We start from the raw sequence: 24160 nt of genomic DNA, 5'->3' as shown, positions 1-24160 counted from the left end.
AGTGACATATGCCTTTCCAAAACAATAGAAAAATTAGAGCAGAAAGACATATGCAGGATTTGCACCAAAATCAATGCGAGAGCGAGCAAGATAATCACACCGACATGCCGTAAAAGAGGAGAAATGGATTTGGACATTCATCGACCCACCAACAAAAATTACATCGTTGGAATATCCCGCAGGCAAATCCTACCGCAACAACAAACCCTTACCAACACAACAAACTCATAAAATTCAGGATACGTGGAAAATATTGTAAGTGAAGTCACCCTAAATATATTTAAATATATTTCTTTTAAATATAATTTACAAGTGCGAAACGGAATAACAGTGTGAAGAAGAAAATATTGTGTTTATCACGAATTAAATACAAAATATTTGTAATCTCGTTTTTACCTTATTCTGCCTTGCACTTTGTACAATAATGACACGTACATATATACATACATGCACCCATACATTATTACTTACATATTTTTAGAGAGTTGAATAGCTCGCCTCTCAAGAAAACATACATACCCACACGTATATGAGCATTTCCACAGAATCGTCAACCAGGACCAAAAATTAAAATGTTAATAAAGATACAATTTTTTTTAATAAGATTTTACAAAGATGTTTAAATTTTATTAATATAATATTTTCATAACCTCTCTCTGGTATTTTCATAAAAAATTTGACCTGAAACCTGAAAACTTATTTGTTTTTACTTTGAGCTACTCTACAAGTAATTTTTCTCTTGAGTTATTTTATATAAATAACTTGTGTTATGGTTGTACTTTTCCACAAAATCTCTTTATTAATACCAAATAAGAAGATGAAAATGCAAAGAGGCCAAACAATAATCGAATAACGGTAAATTTTTATTTTGCTTATTATCTACGATCTAATCGTACGTTCGCGACCAAAAAAGTCATTTATTGCTATTACTCCACATTCAGTGCAAACAGGTGCCTAAAAAAACACGATTAAAGCAAGTTAAGCATCCGTAATCAAAAAACAAAATTACTTTAGGTAAACAGTGTGTTCATGCCAGATGAACACAACCCTGCATTGTCCTATAATCTATACTAATATTATAAAGCTGAAGAGTTTGTTTGTTTGTTTGTTTGAACGCGCTAATCTCCGAAACTACTGGTTCGAACTGAATAATTCTTTTTGTGTTGGATAGTCCATTTATCGAGGAAGGCTATAGGCTATATACCATCACGACCAATAGGAGCGAAGAAACAGTGGTCAATGTGTAAAAAACGGGATTTTGGCAATAATTCGATCTCAAAATGGCATTACGTTGGCTCTCGCATCTACTGGAATTGCAGCAACGCTGCTTGAAGTTGGAAGAATACATACGACATACGACGTTGGCACATACGACACTGTAGCTTCGGTTAAACATGCAAATCTGTGAAACATATATGAGATGAGCGCAATTTTCTAGAAGCACTTGACAGAACAATGAAAGATCTGTGGAATAATAATCATCGCTTTGGTGGCGTAATGATACTGTTATTGACAAACACATTCTGTTATTTCGAAATCAACAGCGGCGGAGGAATTGAACGCATGTCTCAAGTCATCGTACCTGTGGCGGCACGCGAAAACCATATGATTGACCATGAATATGCGTGTGTTCCTGCAACAGGATAGCACCGCAGAAGATCTGCAAAGAACTGGGCAAATTCCGGTTAATACTCCTAATGGTTGGATATCAATCCGAACATTAGCCAAATTTATCGTAACTACGATTGGTTGAGTGCACGTAGATTTTTAACTGTCAAAAATACCGATGTCGATGACTTAATCTATACGACTTAAAGTCAACTTCCGGGATATTTGTGTTCATACACATCGATCGATCATGTTGAAAATGAAGACGAAGCTGTGAATTATCCAGTGAAATTTCTAAATTCTTTGTCATTATAATGCTTTGTCATTTATTATGCTTCGCAATCTTCAAGCAGCTATCGAATAATGTAATAGTTGCAAGAATTTTTTAAAGGGACTTACAAGGGGGCAGAATGCTTGATTCCACGAATTTCTTTGACTTTCAACGATTTGCCATTTCAGTTCAAACGTATTCAGTTTCCAATGAGCCTTGCATTTGGGATGACAATCAACAGGTCTCAAAGACAGTCGCTGGAGGTGTGTGGCATAAATTTCATTCACGAGTTGAAAAATCATCATCTGTACATTTACGCACCGGAACAGAAAACAAAAAATGTTGTTTATTAAGCTGCGTTACATTGAAAAAAAAAAATTGAAAATCGCAAATAAATGTTTTCCAACACTATACAAACTCAACTTTGTTTTCAAAACAAATAATTTCACGCAGTGCAACGACTGCGGAGTCAGCTAGTACGAATTAAAGGACAATGCAATAATGCACAACAGCGCCAACATAACCCGCGAATAGACACAACAATAATAACAACCCAAGAAGGAACAAAGTATACACGGACGGACAAAAAGGCGCCAAACAAGTGAGATCACCGCGGATCACTCAACCACCCCAAGAGCACCAGGAGATAACACACCCAACCAACGCGGGATTACCCACCCATTCAACAGGTTATAAATATACATTTAATATTACTTTAAATTTAAGATTGAATTATAATCTAACCCATACACACACCCACTCGTTTGTAAACTAACACACACAAATTGTATATCATTTATACCCCACTCACCCAAATACACAAATTATTTTATATAAAAAACTAATCATCTTATTTTATTTGGCACACCGGAAACTCAACGTCGAATACCTCGACATTTTGGTCCATTCGAGCCGGATTAGTGCCCAATAAAGTAAGAACCCACCCAATTATCCACCATCTGGACCCTAAGGATTTGGAATTTTATCAACACTCCAACAAAAATAGCATCGTTGGAATAACCCGCCGGCAATTCATACCGCAACAACAAACACAGGTGAAATCCTTACCAACCGAACACAACGAAATCATAAAATCAGCATACGTGGAAAATATTGTAAGTAAAGTGACCCTAATTTATTTTAAAATTTATTTGTTTTAAATACAATTCACAAGTGCGAAACGGAATAGAAGTGTAAAAAAGCAAATATTGCATTTAACGCGAATTAAATACAAAATATTTGCAAATTCGTTTTTATCATATTCCGCTTTGCACTTTGTATAATACATACACGTACATACATGCATATTTACTTACATATTTTCCGAGAGTTAAATAGCTCTCCTCTCAAATAATATTCATACCCACACGTATATACATATTTGCATTACCCGCTCTACTCAGAGCAGATTGCTAGTGCACGCACAATATACTGCACTGCTGCCAAAATATCCGGTAGGAAAAATTTGTGAATACCCATTAGGAAATTTTTTGTTCATCGGAACTTTAAATTTTTTACGACCCGAACTCAAATATTGTGTACATATAAGACACAAACAAGGAAAAAATATTTAAACAATTAACCCTCTACACACCCAGAGGACAAAACAAACAAAATAATTTGACCCGCCACATTTCGGAATTAGGTTTTTTTGCCATTTAAATAAAGAGAAATAAAGTTTAAATTTATAAATCGTTTCATTTCTATTTCAATTCTTACGAGCCCCACACAAACCCGAGAATATTGACTTCGCTAAAACAAAAAAACTTCAAAAAAGGACACCAGTCATATCTCAAATGTTTGGGATCAATTAATAAAACTATTGATGATCTCAAGACCCCAATACCAGTAAAGGAACCCGCTGCAGAAGAAAACTCATCGATGGACGCAATACCTTCAATGCAGCTACCCCCGTGTGACACGGATATATTTTATGGCGATTTCTTAACATGGCCCTCATTCAGAGACGTGTTCACCGCCATATATATATACACAACCCAAAAATTAGCAACGTGGAGAGACTATTTCATCTTGTTCAAAAAACCCGAGGAGAAGCAAGAGACATAGTCAAAAACGCCTCTTTAACAAATGATGGTTTCGTGATGGCCTGGAGGGGCCTACACATACGAAAATAAACGAGTACAAGTTAACGCGCAATTAAAAATATTGTTCAATTTACCCCACGCAACCCAAGAAAATGCAAGCGCGATCAAACACATCCAGAGGACCGTCAACAATTGTCTTACGAATCTGCATAATATGTATATAGACACTAGTAGCTGGGACCCCATTTTAATATTCTTATGCGGATTGAAACTACCTAAGACCCTACTTCATCAGTTTGAAGACACCCTAGAAGACAACTCAGAAATACCATCATGGAAAACTTTCGATGCGTTTCTCACCCATAAATACAAATCTATCGAAGCAGTAGAAAACCTGATTGACCCCGTTCCAGTTACCCCATCCAACAGTGGACCCTTCAGAAAGGACAGGAAACTTAATTTCACCCAAACGTCTCTGGAATTTCGACCCTTCATTTTTACTCAACTGAAAACCCTACAAAAGATAGCAGCTTATCAAACACATCTCAAAACAATGAGAGTTGTAAATTATGTAGAAAACAACATTCCATTCGAGAATGCCCGAAATTTTTACACATGAGTGTTGAAATCCGAATAACTACAGTAAAAAAATAATGGTTACTGCTATAAGAAGGAAACATCACACTCTTCTGCATAGAGAGATCACACACAGATCACATTCCCCCCCGCAAGGACCAAGAGCCTCACACCCGGCTCTTGATTCAAACCCAAGCAGTACCTCCCAAACTCACAATCCCAATACAAATCCGCAAGCCTACACAACCTTATTACAGTCCACTAAAAATAGAACCCAAGACCCACTCAACTCAAATAGGAAGCAGATTTTGTTAGGTACTGCTATAGTGCAAGTGTATCACAAAGGGAAATTATACACAGACAGAGCACTCATAGACTCCGGATCAGAGGCCACAGTAATTTCTGAGAAATTCCAAAGAAGATTGGACATACCCACAACCCATAGAAATGCGCAAGTGATTGGATTGAACAAGACAGTATCCGCAACAGCTAGCAAAACTTGCGAACTCACCCTTCGATCACCAACAAACAAAGAATTTCAAATAACAACCCACGCACTCATCTTAAAAACATTAACTGATAATTTACCCACTCACCCACTCGACTCAACAATTGTCAATGCAAAATTCGGTTTTAGTTTAGCGGACCCATACTTCTACAAACCCAAACCCGTGGACATTATAATTGGAAGTGATTTGTACCCACGAATTGTACTCAGAGGAGTACAAAGAAATGTTTTTGGGACACTACTAGCCCAAGAAACAGAATTCGGCTGGATTCTGTCTGGACCCACTCCCGAAATACCCATCTCACCCACGGTAATGTCATTCTTTAATAAAATGACCCCACACAATGACCCAAAAACAAAGCGGAGCCGTTATTCTGGCAAATCTAGAGGATGCGACCCTACACCAAATAAACATTACCCAGTATCGCAATTACCTTTGGACGGACTCCACCATTAGAAGCCCTCATGCTTACGCACAACCCTTGTGCCCCAACGAGGATATTCCAATGCACATAAAATCAAAAGGCCCATACACAACGTTGGATATAACAAAACGACCCACACGAAGCTAAATATTTTAACCCGAAGAAAGTACCTCCAGGGAGAATACGACGCTTCGACCCTAAGAACGAACACACCCAGGAAAAGTTCTATTTGACTCTAGACCCTTTAATCGACCCCAAAGGAAATATGCGAGATAATGGTCGGTTGAGTACTTCAACCGCACTATCATATAACGTGCGTTACCCGATTATACCAGTCGATAGATAAAACTACTTACCTAATTTACCCACTCAGGATGGATGAAAATTTGGATACCGTGACCCACATCACGTCCACCAACCATCAGTGCACAAGTTACGTATGACACAAGAAGAGTGAAATACAACCCAGACAACGGCATCGTGATCGCACAAAACACCGCACTCGGTTGGACTCTAACCGGTGCTTGTGCGATTTAGACCCCAAGTATAAGTAGTAATAATTTTTATTCGCAGACCCTTCAAGGCGGCCGGGATGTTCATGCCAGATGAACACAACCCTGCATTGTCCTATAATACGAATTAAAGGACAATGCAATAATGCACAACAGCGCCAACATAACCCGCGAATAGACATAACAATAATAACAACCCAAGAAGGAGCAAAGTATACACGGACGGACAAAAAGGCGCCAAACAAGTGAGATCACCGCGGATCACTCAACCACCCCAAGAGCACCAGGAGATAACACACCCAACCAACGCGGGATTACCCACCCATTCAACAGGTTATAAATATACATTTAATATTACTTTAAATATAAGATTGAATTATAATCTAACCCATACACACACCCACTCGTTTGTAAACTAACATACACAAATTGTATATCATTTATACCCCACTCACCCAAATACACAAATTATTTTATATAAAAAACTAATCATCTTATTTTATTTGGCACACCGGAAACTCAACGTCGAATACCTCGACACAGTGCATTCAAATTTATATTTCGATTTTCAAAATTTCGTACGTTCGCCGTACGTATTGATTTGTTTCTAAACAAATATTCTAATGAAAATTGTATGACAAACTATTGCGAAAAGTGTACAAAAGATGTAAAAGATATTGTGCCGCTAAAATACTTGTCAAAAATGGACGCAAATGTTAAATGGCAGTACTGGAGGAAAGTGAGCGATCGTGTAATTTTGACTTGCACTGTTGCTGCGTTATCGGACTTGCTCCATGAACTACAAGTTTAAATGCCAATTTTCAAGCAACATTTCTTTGTAAAGCGAGCACAACAAAATTAGTTGAAAACGTAAGGAAAAATATCACTCCTGGGCTACTTGTCCTACAAATAGATTTTTCGGAAAATTATAGGCTGGTGTGCCAAAATTCAAAGCGCACATTTCAACTATAAGCAAGTTTCCATTTTTACTTGCGTAGCTTGGATGTTTAATGAAACTAAGTCGTTTGCAGTAATTAGTGATAGTTTAAATCACAGCAAAATCGATGTTTACGTTTTCTCGGACGGAAGTAGTAGTCAATTTAAAAATAAGTTTAATGCTTGGAGTTTACCTGATTTACTGGCCGAATTTGTTTGTAAAAAATTAGAGTGGAATTATTTTGCTACGTCACATGGTAAAGGTGCAGTCGATGGCGTTGGAGCAATTGTGAAAAGAAAAACGATGCATTCTCTTTTTACAATCGTGCGCAAGAGCACATTACTGAAATTAAAATTTTATATATTGAAGCTGAAACAATTTTCGAGATATCTCCAACTTTATATCGAAAATGGAAGGATATCCCGAATATTGCAGGTATCAGAATGGTGCATTCGATTTCCTACGACGAAAATCTTAAGCTACGAACTGCTCGTACGGGCTATTCAAAATATAACAATATTAAATAAATATTTCTTGTGCTTTATACAGAGGTAGTAAAAATTATTTACACATCGGACGTTTTTTTTACAAGTTTCACACAAAAAGCTTTCGCTTGTTGTTGTTGTTGTCGCTATGTTGTTGTAAATCTTGATCTATTCCCGAGCGAATGAAGTCGGTTTGGCAAGAATAGCTAGAAATATGGCGGAGAAATAAGCAAATGCACTGAAGGCTCGCTGTAGTCAAAAGTATTTACACACATTTTTTTTGCGTCAAAAGTATTTACACACAACTTGAACTCTATTATCCTGTTCTTGTTTAATGAAAATTTTTTTAATTTTTATGTTTAGTCTAAGTTACTATTCTAAGGCGATAAATTCATAATTGGTTACACCGCCTTTGGCATCAATAACAGCCTGCTTTATGGTCCGAATTGAGTCAACACAATTGTGCGCCAAGTTAACAGTTAATTTAGACCAAATGTTGGCAATTTCGGCGTTTTCGGTTATTATATCAATTGTCCTCTGATATTTAAGGAAAGACCAAACATTTTCACTAAAGTTTTGGTGAGGGCTGTGCGGAGGTCAACTTGATTTGCTTCATTTAAACTTTTGTAGGTAAAGATCCTTTATGAAATGGAGCATTGTCCTGTTGTAAAATGTAGTCAATAGTTGGAACAGGCCGGCTAACCACTACAATGACATGGTCATGTGAATTCTGATATATCCGGATGATTTAGGGTCCCTAAATTAGTACCAAATCTTCAAAACAGAAGTAAGGAAAATTTCCAAAAAAAATTTCAAAAAATCATAATGTCTCTCCCGACTCTATTTAGCGTCTAAACTGTATTATTCTTCTTTTCACGTTCTCTTTTTCACGTGGTAAATGCATAAAGCGTTTATTAAAGAAGCCCTGGAACTAAAATTAGCCTTATATGCCCACGACAGGCTTTAGGATGCAATCAATGGCAAATGAGAGGCATATCGCTTTTTTGGTTTCGGAAATAAAGCTTTCATGGTTTCGGAAGTGGTCAACTTTATGCACAACGTAAGTATTTATGTTACTATTTTTAAATGTCCTTAACAGTGTAGCATCATTGACTGTTCATGCAATATGCTGATTCGATGCTGCTGCAATATTAACAGGACTAATTGTGGGATTTTGTATGACTACTAATCTTCTGCTTTCTCTTTGAGTTATCACAGGTTTCCGCCCAGTTATCTTTAAATTGCCCTTGTAATATTTCGTGTCCTTCTTTTTAATAACATTATAAACAGTATTCCTTTAAATTCTATACATTTTTACTAACTCCGAAGCCGAAACCCCAGTCTTAAACTTAGTAACAGTTTCCGATCTAGTTATAATCCTTAATTCCTTTGGTTTCTGCATTTTATTTACCAATTTTTGTATTTTAAGACTGAGTTAGGTTGTTATGAATGCAATAGAATCCAATTACTACTCTTGTTTAAACCAAATCCAAGGATAAAGGCTAAATCGGCGTGTGTAAATACTTTTGACGCAAAAAAAATGTGTGTATGTAAATACTTTTGACTACAGCGAGCCTTCAGTGCATTTGCTTATTTCTCCGCCATATTTCTAGCTATTCTAGCCAAACTGACTTCATTCGCTCAGGAATAGATCAAGGTTTTTAACAACATAGCATTTTGTTACCCTGCGGAAACAACAACAATAAGCGAAAGCTTTTTGTGTGAAACTTGTAAAAAAACGTCCGATGTGTAAATAATTTTGACTACCTCTGTATATGTTTATATCTTTTCAATCAATAAAATCAATATTGGTTTGCTTTATTTAAGAAAATGTTTCCAAAATCCAAATAAAAACTTGATGGAAAAATCGTACGTTCGCGACCCGTACGTTCGCGACCGGTACTCAACCTTATAAATAAAAAAACAATATACCTTTCACAGATGCATTTCTTTTAGTAACTATGTGTTTAAGCAAATCTAAAGACGTAAGAAAAAGTAAGTAAAAAAATAAGAAAACGTTTTACTAATTCTTTTTAGCCGGGTTGTTTGCTAGAAACATTAAGGTTATATATGTAGTTAACCGATCTGAACAATTTCTTCGGAGATATTATTACCTTAAGCAGTATCCATGTCAAATTTCGTGAAGATACCACGTCAATCGCGAAAATTTGCCATACGAGCCCTTGATTCCGATCGTTCAGTTTGTATGGCAGCTATATGCTTTAGTGAACCGATCTGAACAATTTTTTCGGAGATTAAATTATTTCTATGAACAATAACTGACACCAAATTTCGTGAAGATATGTAGTAAAATGCGGACGTTTTCCATACAAGCCCTTGATTCTGATCGTTCAGTTTGTATGGCAGCTATATGATACCTGTTCCGACAAATGATGATGGCAGTTTCGACAAATGAGTAGCTTCTTGAAGGGAAAATAACATCTGCAAAATTTCAAAACGATATCTTAAAAACTGAAGGACTAGCTTGTATATATACAGACAGACAGATGGACATGGCTAAATCGACTCAGTTCAACATACTGATCATTTATATATATACTTTATAGGGCCTATGACGCTTCCTTCTGGGTGTTACAAACTTCGTGATAAACTTAATACACCCTGTTCAGAGTATAAAAATGAGCGCTGGCCTCACCAAAAGTTATGTTATACTGTATGCACTGCACTACGCTCAGATTGGCAGCAATGCAAAACTAATCAAGGGAACGCCTGATATTGATATTGGAAATGGAAGATCATACTGCTGAACAACTCGCTCAGAGTTTACTAGATTTCTTAAGTAAGTATTCTTCGATTTTATTGAAACCTCCATAAATGTTTTTCAGTTTCTAGCTATCGATTGGAACCTACTACGAACGCATTGAAAAATTCTACCTTAGAAATTCCGATTTTGAAAAGGTTAAGGCCGATCTGATGCTTCGAAGGCGCTTTTATATGGTTTTATCACTATTAAGCAAGTTTTGGAAGACATTCTTAATAACGTGGATCAAAACGTAGAGTGACATAATAAAGCATACATACGGACTAATTTCAACGATGAATAAGTTAGAAACGCGAATATTGACAATTACGTGAGACAGAATTCTACAACGTTTGAAAGCGAATAGTGCTTCGCTCCAGGAATAAAGGATACGCCGTTTATGAACACTACATGATTACGTCCAAGCAATGCGATGCGTTTTATATATTAATAATAATAATAATAAACCCAAACGATTTCCCTCCTCCCGCCCAACCGACGCGTGGGGCGCAGTCCGCATACGAGCGGAATTTGCCGAGCCTAGAAAGGCAAGAGATTTTTAAGCGTCCGGTTCTAAAACTTCTCAGCAACAGAAAAAAACATTTCAACTGCTGAGATTTAAAAATTTATAAAAACAAAAAGTTCAAAATTTCTGAATCTTACTTATTAAGAGAAGACAAAATAGTTTTTTTGATGCTAAATATTGAGTCAGATGGATCAAATGTGCTGGAATGAGAATTAAAATCCTGACATATTCGGCGGAATGGTTCATTTAACTCAAAATTTGTTCTAGAAGATTTTAGAAGTAATGGTCTAAACTGCCTAGATGAACGAAATGGGACATTAAACTTAATATCAGACAAAAGGAATGAACTACAAACTAAACCATTCAGAAGTTTTACTAGGAATATTATACCTAGCATTTCTCTGCGACTAGTGAGTGTGGGAAGATTTATAAGTTTTAAACGACTAGTATACGGGGGAAGATTCAATCTTGAATCCCAATGTAAGTGGCCTAAAGCAAAAAGTAAAAATTGTTTTTGAACGGACTCAAGCTTATCAGAATGGGATTGATAGCTGGGATTCCATACCACAGAACCATACTCCAATATAGGCCTTACCAATGTTGTAAAAAGAATTTTAGTAATATACGGATCACTAAATTCTTTAGACCAACGTTTAACAAAGCTAAGAGCACCTTTAGCTTTTAAGACAATTGAATTTACATGAGAATTAAAATTTAGTTTAGGGTCCATATTAACTCCTAAATCAACAAAGCTAAAAACTTGCTCTAAACCGAAGTAATTTATTACATAGGGAGAAAGATCAACAGTTCTACGGGAAAAGCACATCGTTTTACATTTTTTAAGATTCAATGGCATATCATTTTTGTGACACCAAGTAACTAAATTATTTAAATCCGATTGCAACTCAGTCCTTTCGTTATGAGAAGTATATAATTTAAAAAGTTTTACATCATCCGCATATAATAAAATTCCTGAAAACTTAATTACAGAAGATATATCATTGATGAACAACAAGAACTGAATCGGGCCGAGATGACTACCCTGTGGAACCCCTGAAGTGACACTAATTGGATCGGATAATGTATTATTAAATAAAATTGTTGAAAACCAAGAAGATCCAGTTTTTGCAAAAGAATTGAGTGGTTTACTCTATCGAATGCTTTACTAAAGTCTGTATATATAACATCAGTATTCTTATTATACCTAAAACCCATTGACACATGGTTTACGAATTCAAGCAAGTTTGTTACTGTACATTTCCCTTTACAAAATCCATGCTGAGAAAATTAAATTAAAGGAGAGATTAAGAAAGTTATTTGGTCAGTGACAATAGCTTCAAATAGTTTGGGTATAGCTGACATTTTAGCTATCCCCTATAGTTCTCAACAGATGATCTAACTCCACTTTTATGCAAATGTATTATAAAAGAGTTTTTCCACATTAACGGAAAAATACCTTGTTTAAGAGATAGGTTGAAAAACTTAGTTAAGGGCAGATAGATATATTTTGCACACTTTTTAAGAAAGCTTGAAGGAATCATATCAGGGCCATATTTAACCGAATTTTTTAATGTAACTATATAATTTAAGACATCTGTTTCAGAAATAATTGGTGTATTAATTACAGTACTCGGACATAACACTTAATGATATGGCACATTCATAGGGGAGTTTGAACAATAATTGGATTTGAAGAATTCTACAAACATATTAGAAATAATATAATTGTCACATGACATTGTTGATTTATATTTCATCGCGGACCGAAAATTAGATAACATACGTTTGGAGTTGACGAAACCATAGAACAATTTCGGATTACGAATAATATTATTTTTTACTTTAATTATATAGTTTTTATAACATTTTTTGTTAAGCAAACTGTCGCAATTAAGAATATTTTAAATAGTCAACAAGAGCTCCAGTTTTTTTATAAAGTTTAAAAGCTCGAGCTTTTTTATTTTTTAATTTACATAGCTCATTCGAATACCACAAATTTGAACTTTTTCTTTTGGTAATAAAACATTTCGGAACAAATCTTTCAAAAATATTTAAAATTGTTTCATTAAAATGTGATACATTTAATTCAATATTACCACTGTAATCAGGCAAAGTCAATTTAGACAGTTTACAATTAATCTTTTTGAAGTTAGCTTTCGCAAAGTTGAATCGAGAACAAAGGTCCTGTTTATTGAAAACACGTAATTCGTCCATGATTTCGATATTAATTTCCAAGACAGGGTGATAAGAGTCCTCTGTCAAAACTAAAGGATCAGACCGGACCACAGAAACTGTTGAAGTATTATCAACATAGACCAAATCTAAGAATTTACCATACTTGTTCGGAATTAAGTTAATTTGGTTAAGACCCATCTCAGACATTTCTTCCAAAATTTCATTAAAGCTTAAACGAGTGCAAACAGGGCTAATGCAATCGACAACAGATGTGAAGATTATCAGCAATGATCTTCAAGGCGAAGTAAGCGGAATACAAAGTATAACCATTCCACCGGCTTCACTACACTCGACGACTTTGTCGAAAATCAAACACATAAACAACGTTTTGAAAGTCAGGAGTTTTTTGTCATTATTGATCACGTAATGTATGCTTTAACCAAACTTATGAAAGAATTTCATAAAATTACTGGTGTTTTTGGAGTATCTCAACAGCTAAAATCCCTCAAAACAGAAGATATTTTGGAAAACGCCTGAATTATGGTCAGTGCTTTTGAAGAAGATGTTAAGAACAGCATAGGTGACGAACTATTACAATTCGCTGAACTGCTGAAAACAGATGTGCCTACTATTATTGACTTGAAGAATCAAGATGGAGGATGGGGTCATGTGTAGAAGTTCACGTAAGTGAGGAAAGTTCCTGACTGTCATTCACTTGGGAGTGACCGGAACTATTCTTTTGCATGTGGCTCAAGCCGCTCACGACTTCCAGTCTTAGACCAAGTATCCTCTGAGTAGCCAACAGACATCCGTTTGGAAGCGAGCTAAAGTGAGAAAGCGAACCCCGCTTATGCAGTTGTTCGTAGGTTTTGGGACTCACCACATAAAAAGTAATAACCAATGAACAGGGAGCAATAGCTCGGACAAGGAACCCCAATATTGATAACGACCACTGCATCCAATAAATGCGATTGACGGGACAAGGTCGGAAGAAGGTGGGTCCTTATGACATCTACTACAGCAGTCATATAAAGGAGCGCAAATTTGGTGTTGAATTTGTGGTGGGAGTGAGACTCCGTCGCCGATTCCTGGAATTAACCCCGTTGGATGAACGTTTAGCCACATTGCGCCCACACACCGTCGGAAGAGCAGGACGATGTGACCAAAGATACTTTCTATGAGCGCCTAGAACTCAACTATGAGCGCTGCCCCCGCCATGATGTCAAAATCGTACTTGGCGATTTTAACGTTAGGGTGGGTAAAAAAGGTGTCTTTGGTACAACAGTAGGATAATTCAGCCTCCATGACGAAACATCGCCAAACGGCCTGAAGCTGATTGACTTCGCTCAGGCCCGAAATATGGTCGTCTGTAGTACTAGATTCCAGCATAAGAAAATCAATCAAGCTATTTGGCTGTCCCCGGATCGAATCACTCGCAACCAGATCGATCATGTTGTGATAGATGCCGAACGATTTTCTACTCGACTTACACTCCTGCACTCTGAAAGCACTCATCAGCAGCTCGGTATAACTGTGGGTCGGCATATCAAGCTCCTTACGTACAGCTGCAACCAAAACTATTGGTTTTCGGAAATGTCAAAAAAAATAGCTGGTATGATGAGGATTGTCGTCTCGCAGGGGAGAGAAAACAGATTGCCTACCTCGCAATGTTGCGATTGACCGCTACACGTGCGGGATGGGATAGATACCGGGAGCGGAAGCGAGATGCATTTGCATACTAAAAAAGAGGCCGAAATGAGTGAGTATGAAGAGCTTGACAAGCTGGCCGACAGGGGTAATGCTCGAAAAATCTACGAACAGATCCGCCGTTTAACATAAGGTTTCAAGACCGGAGCACACTCCTGTAGAACCCCCTGAGGTGATCTAGTGGTTGATGTCCAGAATACACTGAATTTGTGAAGGGAACACTTCTCGGATCTGCTGAATGGGAGTGAAAGTACAACACCAGGAGATGGCGAATCCGGTTCCCCAATCGATGACGATGGAACAGATGTTCCAATGCCTGACTGTGGGGAAATTGGAATAGCAATTTCCCGCTTGAAGAACAACAAAGCGGCGGGGGCCGATGGATTACCGGTCGAGCTATTCAAATACGGCGGCGAAGAACTGATAAGGTGCATGCATTAGCTTCTTTGCGGAATATGGTCGGAATAGCGCATGCCCGACGATTGGAATCTAAGTGTACTCTGCCCAATCCACAAAAAGGGAGACGTCACAATCATTTCACTTTGATGAATATTGTATAAGTTGCTCGATATTGGAAGTGTTATCTTTAAATTTGTCCATATTAAATCCAGAAAAGTATTTTGTAACAGTTTTGTTTTATTTAATAACCATAACTTGAGAACCTATAGGAAACTAAGCGTCTCTTGACAGTATGTGCTACAACGTTATAATCAGCCCTATTCCTGTTGTCGTTGTCGTTCTTATCGTCGTTTCGTTCCTACCCTGCAAAACATGTAGTTACTTATCTTATGGTGCATTGGTAAAAAAACCTGTATTATTTTATTGGTCTCTCTTGTTCTAGCAGCAGGAAAAAGTTACAATTTCTCCTCTTTTACGGGATGTCGGTCTCTCTCTCTCATTGATTTTGATGAAAATGCTGCATATGTCTTTCTGCTCTAATTTTTCTATTGTTTTGGAAAGCCATATTTCACTCTGTGGTTAGCAGAGCCATCTTTCCATGGTAACTTTAGTCATAGCAAATGGTCATTTGTGTGGCCACCGCCTCGTTACTAAAATTTGGTTCAGTAGTAGACACCTCGTTCATGCTACCGGTTACCTTTTATTCCGTTTAAAAAAAAAAATAAGTACACATTTTTTTATTTTTATTATATTTAAATTAGAATGGTATTTACATTAAAAATAATTATTATGGATTAATTTTTAAATGTTAGTATTTCAGTACAAAGTAAATTTTAATTTTTACAAACATTTTTTGGCTATCATTATACATTGATAAAATTTACATATTTTACATAAAAATTAGTATGAATTATTTAATTTTTATAATTTACAATTTCTCAAAAGTTTTAACTATTAACGATATATTGTATCGCCAAAGAAGTGATCGACATTTTTATAAATATTTTGCTTTCTTATGTAACGAGACACTTCTTTAAAGCAGTTCTTAATGGATTTTATCATATCCTCTATTGACTCTAAACAGTATCACTGTACTTGTTGCACTTCCGTTTATCTACCCTACAGTTTTAGTTTTCCATATATATTACATTTTTTCTAAATTTACATGTACATATATAACTGTTAAACTCCTTCTTATATAAGTTTTGAAAACCGTGTTCGACGCAGGATGGCGTTGCGAATGGATTTAGTTTTTTGGAAATATCACTCCAAAAAATCGAAATTTAAAGGTTTAATCCTTTTTCTAAAATCTCGGGCATACGCAGGTTATCTTTCCATTTCAGAAATTAAAATATCAAACTACAGTGGAACTTCCGGCTGGGATTTAGTATAGCATCGCACGATTTCGGGAATAAAGTGGGTATGAGATATTCGCGTTTAAAGTTTAAAAATTGTCTAATTATAACACGTAATTTCTCGCAATATATTGGATTTTTCATTTATATTTTGAACTTATTATACACTTACACTTCACTACTTTCTTTCCATGTATTTATTTTATATTAATTATTTTGAAATTTGCTTTAAATAAGCATTTTAATTTTTAGACGAAGAGACTTAGGATACACCGAGATATAATTAGGGGTAAAATCCCTCCTTTTTATTTATTTTGATTCATTTGAAATTTTTTTTAGATATGACAATGCTTATTTTTCGTCAGCATGCAACCTTTTTGTTATTGTGTGAATTGATAAAATTGAAGAAAAATTAAAATGCTTACTTAAAGCAAATTTCTAAATAATTTAATATAAAATAACAGCTCGATTCTGTGCACTTGGCAAAATAACAAAAAAGTTTAAAATTTTTTTCAGATTTTTATCAATTAAGAATTTTTTTGGTATTCTGTGACAATTTTGATAAAATAAAAAGTACGCATAGCTTTTCCCCACACGTGTGGGAAACAAAATAATGTAAACAGAAACAGCTGATTCTGTCCAATTATATTCGCATTGAATTGAAAAATTGATTTGAATTTTTTTTAACGTAAGTTTTCAAATACATTTCAATATTTGTTGCAAAATAGTTAATAATTCAACTTCAATTTCACAATAAATCCATTGCTTTTGGTCTAGACTTTTCTTAGGGTGCGCAAATATTCCATGCTCCGAAATTGGCACTATTTTTTATGCAAAAGGCCGTTATTTGCATGAGTGTTTGTTTTAACAGAGCCTTCTTCAGTGTGGCTTCGTTGATAAGTTTGGTTTATGATTGACCAAAGAGTTATCAGCCTATCTATCCGATTCTGATGTCGAGATATCGACTGAAGCCTTTCAGACCTGATGCAAAGTATTTGGTTTGGTTTCACAACTCCATTTACTCTATATAGATGACAAGGTTATACCTAACCAAACAGGGAGTGCCGCGCGTAACTAAAGTTGATTGATAATCAAATGGCAGAGCCTATATATTTACTTTTCCATCCCAGATCCTCCATAGTCTTTTGCTCCCCCGCAAAGCCGTAGAATACTTCATAATACATATGCATATGTCCTTTATAATATATTTAAAACTGTTTGGAATGCAATTTTGATTTAGTTGGTTGTTATGTTTACCTTCAGAAAAGTTCCTTGGGGTCTACGAAATCTAAACTTTGTTCTCTGTTGGCAAAAATTTTGCTAAGCTGTAATCCCATGCAATATATAGAAAACAATTTCGTCAATGTTACCCTCATTATCCTCATTTTTTTATACAAAAAACCGAAAAATAAACTTCTTAACATATTATAAAAACGGCTCAATAACGCGAGCCATCCACATGTTCATATTTTTCCTCTTTGTATAAAACTAACGACAAAAGTAAAATATCTCCATTGCAACAAATTCACTTTCACAACTATCCACAGCGAGATATTTTATTTGTCAAGAGCATTTTACTTCTTAACAACTTATAAAGAAAAGAGCTTTTTGTTTTAGACACAGAATACGAAATGCTTGATAAATTTCAATTTTTTACAAATTAGAAATTTGTTGAATTTGTAAAGTGAATAGAATAGAATAGGGCTGTAAATATATGGAAAGAAAGTAATGAAGTGTATGTGTATAATAAGTGCAAAATATAAATGAAAAATCCAATATATAGCGAGAAATTACGTGTTAAAATTAGACAATTTTTAAACTTTAAACGCGAATATCTCGAAAACTATAAGTCTCCTGCGGCTATAATTATATATATATTCTTAATCTGGAGGATCTCCTCTATACAACCATACACATTTTATCCCCGAAATCGTGGAATGCTATACTAAAGCCGAACTTCCATAACTCGAACTTCTATAAGTCGAAAATCGCCATAACTCGAAAATTTGAATTGGCAATGGCGTTTAGAAATCAAATTTCATACAAATTTTCTTCCATAACTCGAACTTCTATAACTCGAAGTTCTCCATAACTCGAACTCTTGAAATGGAAATACAGTTGATCTCCTTTTTGCACGGTTAACTGGGACAGTAAATTACTCGTGTAAAAAAAACCGTGCGAAAAAAACCGTGTAAAAAGGAGATCAACTGTAGAAGTAAAATTAAAATTTAGAATTTTACTATCGAGGAAGTATTTTAAAAGATATAGAAGTCAAGAGCCAAACAATAGCAAACTGCAACATACAAAATTAGAGAATATATGTTTTAATGTATTAACATAAAAGTTTGTGCGAAGTAAATAAATAAAACTGTAGGTAAATCTATATTTTACAGCTTTTTAAAAAATTGCATGTTTTAATGAAAATGATGATGCGAGTTAGAGAAGTTCCACTCTATTTCTAATTCGTAATTTTCATATTTACCTCAAATATTCGGCCCTATTCCCGTTGTCGTTGTCGTTTTAATATTCGTTTGTAAGTCGTCGTTCCTAAATTGGTATTCTTGAAGTATATCGTAACGCCTAAGATAAGTTATCGAAATTTGTCTACATATTTTATATAGTATACTTTAAGGCGCTCTTTTCCCATATAAAAATTTCTTTCTTATGTAACGAGACAAATTTTTAAAGCAGTCCTTAATGGATTTTATGCTATTCTCTATTTACTCTAAACAACGTTATCACTGTAATTATTGTACTTACGTACAACAATGTTAGTCTTCCATCTGTATTTGATTTTTTAAAAGAAGTAGTGGTGACATCTGCGTCCTCCTAACTTTCTTCTAAAATGTGTTATACTTCCAGCGTCTCATGCTCCTTGCTTCTGGCTAATCCGACTACTCTACCTAGTGGTCCAGCCAAAGGAGACATGGGTAGGTGTTTATTAACTCCTCGTCTTGTTGGAGTACTATTTTCTTCTTCGTTTTGAATTTTTAGACCTTTCATATCTTAAATATACTCTTAGATATAAAAATGCAATTTTATTAATGCCAACAATTTCCGACGCGAGAAAGCAGTGGAATGGCTATAGTTTTTTTTTTTTTTTTTTAAATATCCCACACAAGAAATCGAAATTTGAAGGATTTATCCCTTTTCATATGCATATGCAGGATATTTTTCCATTTCAGAAATTAAAATTTCAAACTGTTTCCGATTTGGAATTTTCATCTTTACTTCAAATATTCCTTCAAACAACCGCGTCGTTTCTATGACGCTCACAATTATAGCAACGACAAAAAACGACTGTTTCTATGTCGTTTCTATAGTCGTTGCAAATTGGGAAATCTCAATTTATTTTCGATAAATGTCGTTAACGCCAACAGGAATGCCAAATAGGCGTTCTTAAGTCGTTTTAAAACGATAACGACAACGGGAATAGGGGCGATTCTTTCAAATAACCGTGTCGTTTTTATGTCGCTCTTAATTATTGCAACGACAATAAACGAGTGTTTCTATGTCGTTACTATACTCGTTTAAAATTTTGGAATCTCAATTTATTTTCGATAAATGTAGATAACGCAGACAGGAATACCAAATAGGCGTTCTTATTACTTTTAAAACGATAACGACAACGGGAATAGGGTCGAATAAAAACAATAACAAACATCTAACAAAATTATAACGTTGCTACCGCAAAAAGCTAAATATTAGTAATCCAACGATATTCTACAATCAATCCTAATTATATGAAGCCCATATATTGCCATTACGAATACAACAAACAAATTCAGCTAATCTGTTAGCATTTATTTATAATTATTTTTATAAACAAGATGTACTCTCGCTCATTTGATGGGAGTATTGATCTAAGAGACTGATAAATGTTATGCATTTCTTATATAATTCTTTGCAGTTGTAGACAATTTTATCCTGAGTCATTGTTTTTAATAGAGTGTAGATATTTTTTAAATCATAGCAAATATGGAAGTCATTAAGATGAAACATCATACTTGAGAGGCACTGAATATTTCCATTGTTCGCATTTCCCCGACTTTTTTCTATCATAAATAAACGCTTCTTAGCTATAAAACAAAGTATATCCAAAAATTCACAAATATTTAAACCAAAATCTGCGTGCAAAATTTGTTGACATTGTTCATAAAAATTGTGAAAATTTTTGAGATCACTTATTTCATTCATAACTTTTCTTAAATTTTCAGAAACATTACACCATATGTATCTAATATTGACAGCATTAAACCAATTATGATTTACCGATATAGTGTCGGTAATGTTGTATACTTGATGATACCACCCACTTGGCACGAATATCGCTTCATTCTTTTGTTGATATATTACAAAAAAAGCTACATTTGATTTTCTTAACGCTTCCTCATTAATTTTGGAAGGCAATTTTTTGAACTGATCCAATAATTTTAACTCCTCACCGGCAGGTAAAAGAATCCATTTTTTGCAACCATATACATTGACAGACCAACTGAATGATCCGAAAACATCTACATGAAAAGGTGTCCTACTTAATAAATAATAATGATCAATATTTTTATTTTCTTCTTATTATAAAATATTACCAGGTGTTTTTCGGTCCCATATAAACGAATCGATAATCATCTAAGCCATTCTCTGTTAGAAATTCATTTAACCAATCTGAGGAAAAGTGTTTGGGGATATGATAAAATTCGTAATATGGGAGTTGCGATTTTAAATGCCAATCTTTTAAATAAGGGAAATTACAGTCTTCATCACTGTCACTACTTTGAATATATTTTTCCCATTTGTTTAAGAAATCATAAAATGATAATTCACTCGATACACTTTTGTCTGAACAGATTGTTACAGGAACTAAACAATCTTCTATTTTATCCTTGAGGAAAACAAAATTAATGGTAGCATCTGCACCCAGCTTGCTTGATATCCATGTGTGACTACATTCCCACTCATTGGACACATTCGTTAAAATCGCTGGCCAGTTTTGTTTTATAAATCTCCAATAAAAATTATTGTAAGATATTTCATCTATACAAAGTCTAATTATATTTGTTTGTAAATTTTTGTCTATTTTCTTACAACTCGACAAATCTATACGACTCATATCACTCATCCCCTAGCCTGAAGAACAAACAGTGAAAAACAATTTCTTCGTGAATTCTCGGTGGTAGATACCCGCCATTTTGGGTTTTAAATGGTGGAAAGCACAGTGCTGTATATATTGAGTACTATAATTTAGTAAGACTTTAATCATAAAATAGCAAATATTATATATGTTGTTGTCTTAAATAATGCGAAATTGTTTATTTATGCAATATTTCACATATAGAGGTTTTTAACGCCAATGTGTGCTATATTATATGCAAAAATATTTATTGAATATACATGAGATATTTTATAAGTTGAGTTTTTTTGAATAAAATACTGCTCTGACTGCAGCAGTTAATACTAATTCATTTATTTAATTCTACTAAGTTCGACGAATCGTACACTTTTTATTTTGTAAAAGTATAAGCGTTCTTTCTCGAATAGTCTTAAAGACAGCAAACAATTGTGCAATTTCAAATATTTTTTATACATATAACCATATAAATATGCAAATGGATTTCCCTGAAGGAAATCGCTTTCACTTATTTATATTTCCATACAGTGTCCAATAGATTTCTGACTAGCTATGGAAGACATTGCCAAGGCTTGAAAAGAGTGCCAAGAACAATCTTAAAACCAAATGTACTTGTTTAAGGTTATTTAGTTAAAATTATTGAAATTGTTTCATAGTAATATTAAATCTTTTAAAATTTGAAAGGGTCAAATGCAGTGTCATCAACCCAGGGATCACCACCATACAATTTATTGAATATGGAAAATAATCCCAATAATAATGAAAACAGTTATTTTATTATTTAATTATTTATTTAAGAACTGTTCATCGAACTTTAAAATTTTTGTGAAGGTTAAATGCTACCACAACACCCTAGGTACGACAATGGTACCGAAAAAAGCGTAGAACATTGCTCAAGTACACCTCGGTGGTGAGTAAAAATATGTGAAACAATTAAACTTTTTTTACTGTAACGAAAATGGATACCAGTAAAACCCAGAAACGACAATCGAAATCGATAATTTGCTAGATTTATCCAGCCATCCATATTCATTTTTGCCAGAGTGTTCTCGATGCGATGTATCGTCAACAATCGCCTATATAAGAGCTGCCGGATCGGCAGCAAGACACAGTTCTAATAAGAGAGTTGCGGAGTAAAGTACAAGAAGTTATAATATATACTTATTTTATGGCAAGAATGATAGAAGACAAGATTACGACAGGCGTTTACAGTTAGCTTTTTTGGGTTTTGAGTTCCTGTTGAGTGACAACTTTCACGACCCCGAACACGCGAGCAAAACAAAATTGCACGGTGGTACGAAACAATAAAACCAAAACAAAGAGCTGAAGTCAAGGCTAGTGCTTAATTATTATTTAAAATTCTAAGTGAAAAATGTATTAACTTGAAAAAGAAGTCCGCAATGGCGGAATTAAACAACAATAGTACAAAAAAGTCGTCTATAAAGAATTTTTTTCACTTTTCCAACCAACAAAAAAGTTGGCAAAATGGCGAACTTTTTGTAACAAAACATATAATTTTATTTATAAATATGCATTATTATATTGGATCATTTTATAAATGAAGATTTTAAGAATTACGTTCATTGTGATATTTTATCTGCACATTATTCAATTTGGTTCACTTTTCCCATTCGTGGGTCGTGAACGCTTCAGCCTGTCGTAATCTTGTCTTCTATCATTCTTGTTTTATGGATTATTTTATTGGTGTCTCTTGTTCTACCAGCAGGGAAAAAGTAACCATTTCTCCTCTTTTACGGCATGTCGGTGTGTTTATCTTGCTCGTTCTCTCTCATTGATTTTGATGCAAATACTGAATATGTAAAAATAGCTTATATTATTTTATTGGTCTGTCATGTTCTAGCAGCAGGAAAAAAGTTACCATTTCTCCTCTTTTACGGCAGGTTGGTGTGATTATCTTGCTCGCTCTTTCTCATTGCTTTTGCTGCATGCATGCATATGTCTTTCTGCTCATTTTTTTTATTGATTTGGAAAGCATAATGTCACTCTGTGGTTATTAGAGTCCTCTGTAGTAGTTTTTTTTATTTAATTAGCCGTCTATCAGTGGATATTGTTTGATGTATCATTTTCAGGGTCACCCCTTAGTCACAGGAAGTAAATTTATTGGTCATTTGTCGACTCAACTTTTTATTACATAAATTCGGTTAAATGATCTTTTATTCCCCTGACAGACGGCGGCGTTAACTCGGCATAACTGCTTTAATCGGGATTAATTCGAGAGTTATCTCAGTTAACTCCGTTTACTAACTCCCATTTAATCCTCAAAATTTTAGAGAGTTAGTGGGAGTTCGTTGAATTTTCGTTGGCAACATTGTTAAACATGGCCGCTTTTTATCTATTGTGAATGAAAATATGCAATACTGACAGATGTTTTTCAATTAAATGTAAACAAAAACATACGCATACTATTTTTTTCTAAAATGGAAGTAATGATATCGTAAGAACGTATTTGTGCGGCTAACAACCGCAATAATTGCTTTCTATCCAATTTTATTTCACCAAAATGGGAATATTATTGCCAATCAGCTGTTATGGGAGTTTATAACTCGCTTTGCTGCCGTCTGTCACCCACAAAATTGGAACTGATTAAAATCGCAGTTAATCGGGAATAACTTTGCCGTCTCTCTAGCGTATTAGTTTCATTTCACAGGTCACCAACTTTTTCGTTTAAAATGAAAAAAAATTAAATTTTTATTTTTGTTTATTTTATTGTATAAGGTATTC

At 34.7% G+C, this 24160-nt stretch overlaps 1 protein-coding gene across 2 annotated transcripts; it reads right to left on the bottom strand.

The window, feature by feature from the left end:
• Window positions 1–18552: 18552 nt before the first annotated feature.
• On the bottom strand, window positions 18553–21453 carry LOC105219704 (2-oxoglutarate and iron-dependent oxygenase JMJD4 homolog). 2 transcript variants are annotated; one of them, XM_029045268.2, is made up of 2 exons: window positions 20880–21453; window positions 18553–20824 (listed from the first exon to the last, which is right to left on the bottom strand). In XM_029045268.2, exons 1-2 carry the CDS (start codon window positions 21407–21409, stop codon window positions 20110–20112), a joined length of 1245 nt encoding a protein of 414 aa, XP_028901101.2. In that variant the 5' UTR covers window positions 21410–21453; the 3' UTR covers window positions 18553–20109. The 2 variants fall into 2 exon arrangements, with proteins under 2 accessions (XP_028901101.2, XP_011194303.2); XM_011196001.2 differs by having other exon boundaries at window positions 18553–20821; window positions 20880–21448.
• Between the last annotated feature and the right edge of the window lie 2707 nt (window positions 21454–24160).

This window comes from Zeugodacus cucurbitae, chromosome 3, assembly GCF_028554725.1.
Source record: "Zeugodacus cucurbitae isolate PBARC_wt_2022May chromosome 3, idZeuCucr1.2, whole genome shotgun sequence".
NCBI classification, from domain to species: Eukaryota; Metazoa; Arthropoda; class Insecta; order Diptera; family Tephritidae; genus Zeugodacus; species Zeugodacus cucurbitae.
This window is presented reverse-complemented; position numbering and strand designations above follow the sequence as displayed.

Excerpts from the sequence above, each read along its gene's own strand:
- LOC105219704 (XM_029045268.2), bottom strand. The coding sequence starts at position 21,409 with ATGAGTGATATGAGTCGTATAGATTTGTCGAGTTGTAAGAAAATAGAC. Across the intron at positions 20,825-20,879 it reads ATGGGACCGAAAAACACCTG|TAGGACACCTTTTCATGTAG; the intron begins GTAATATTTTAT and ends TTATTTATTAAG.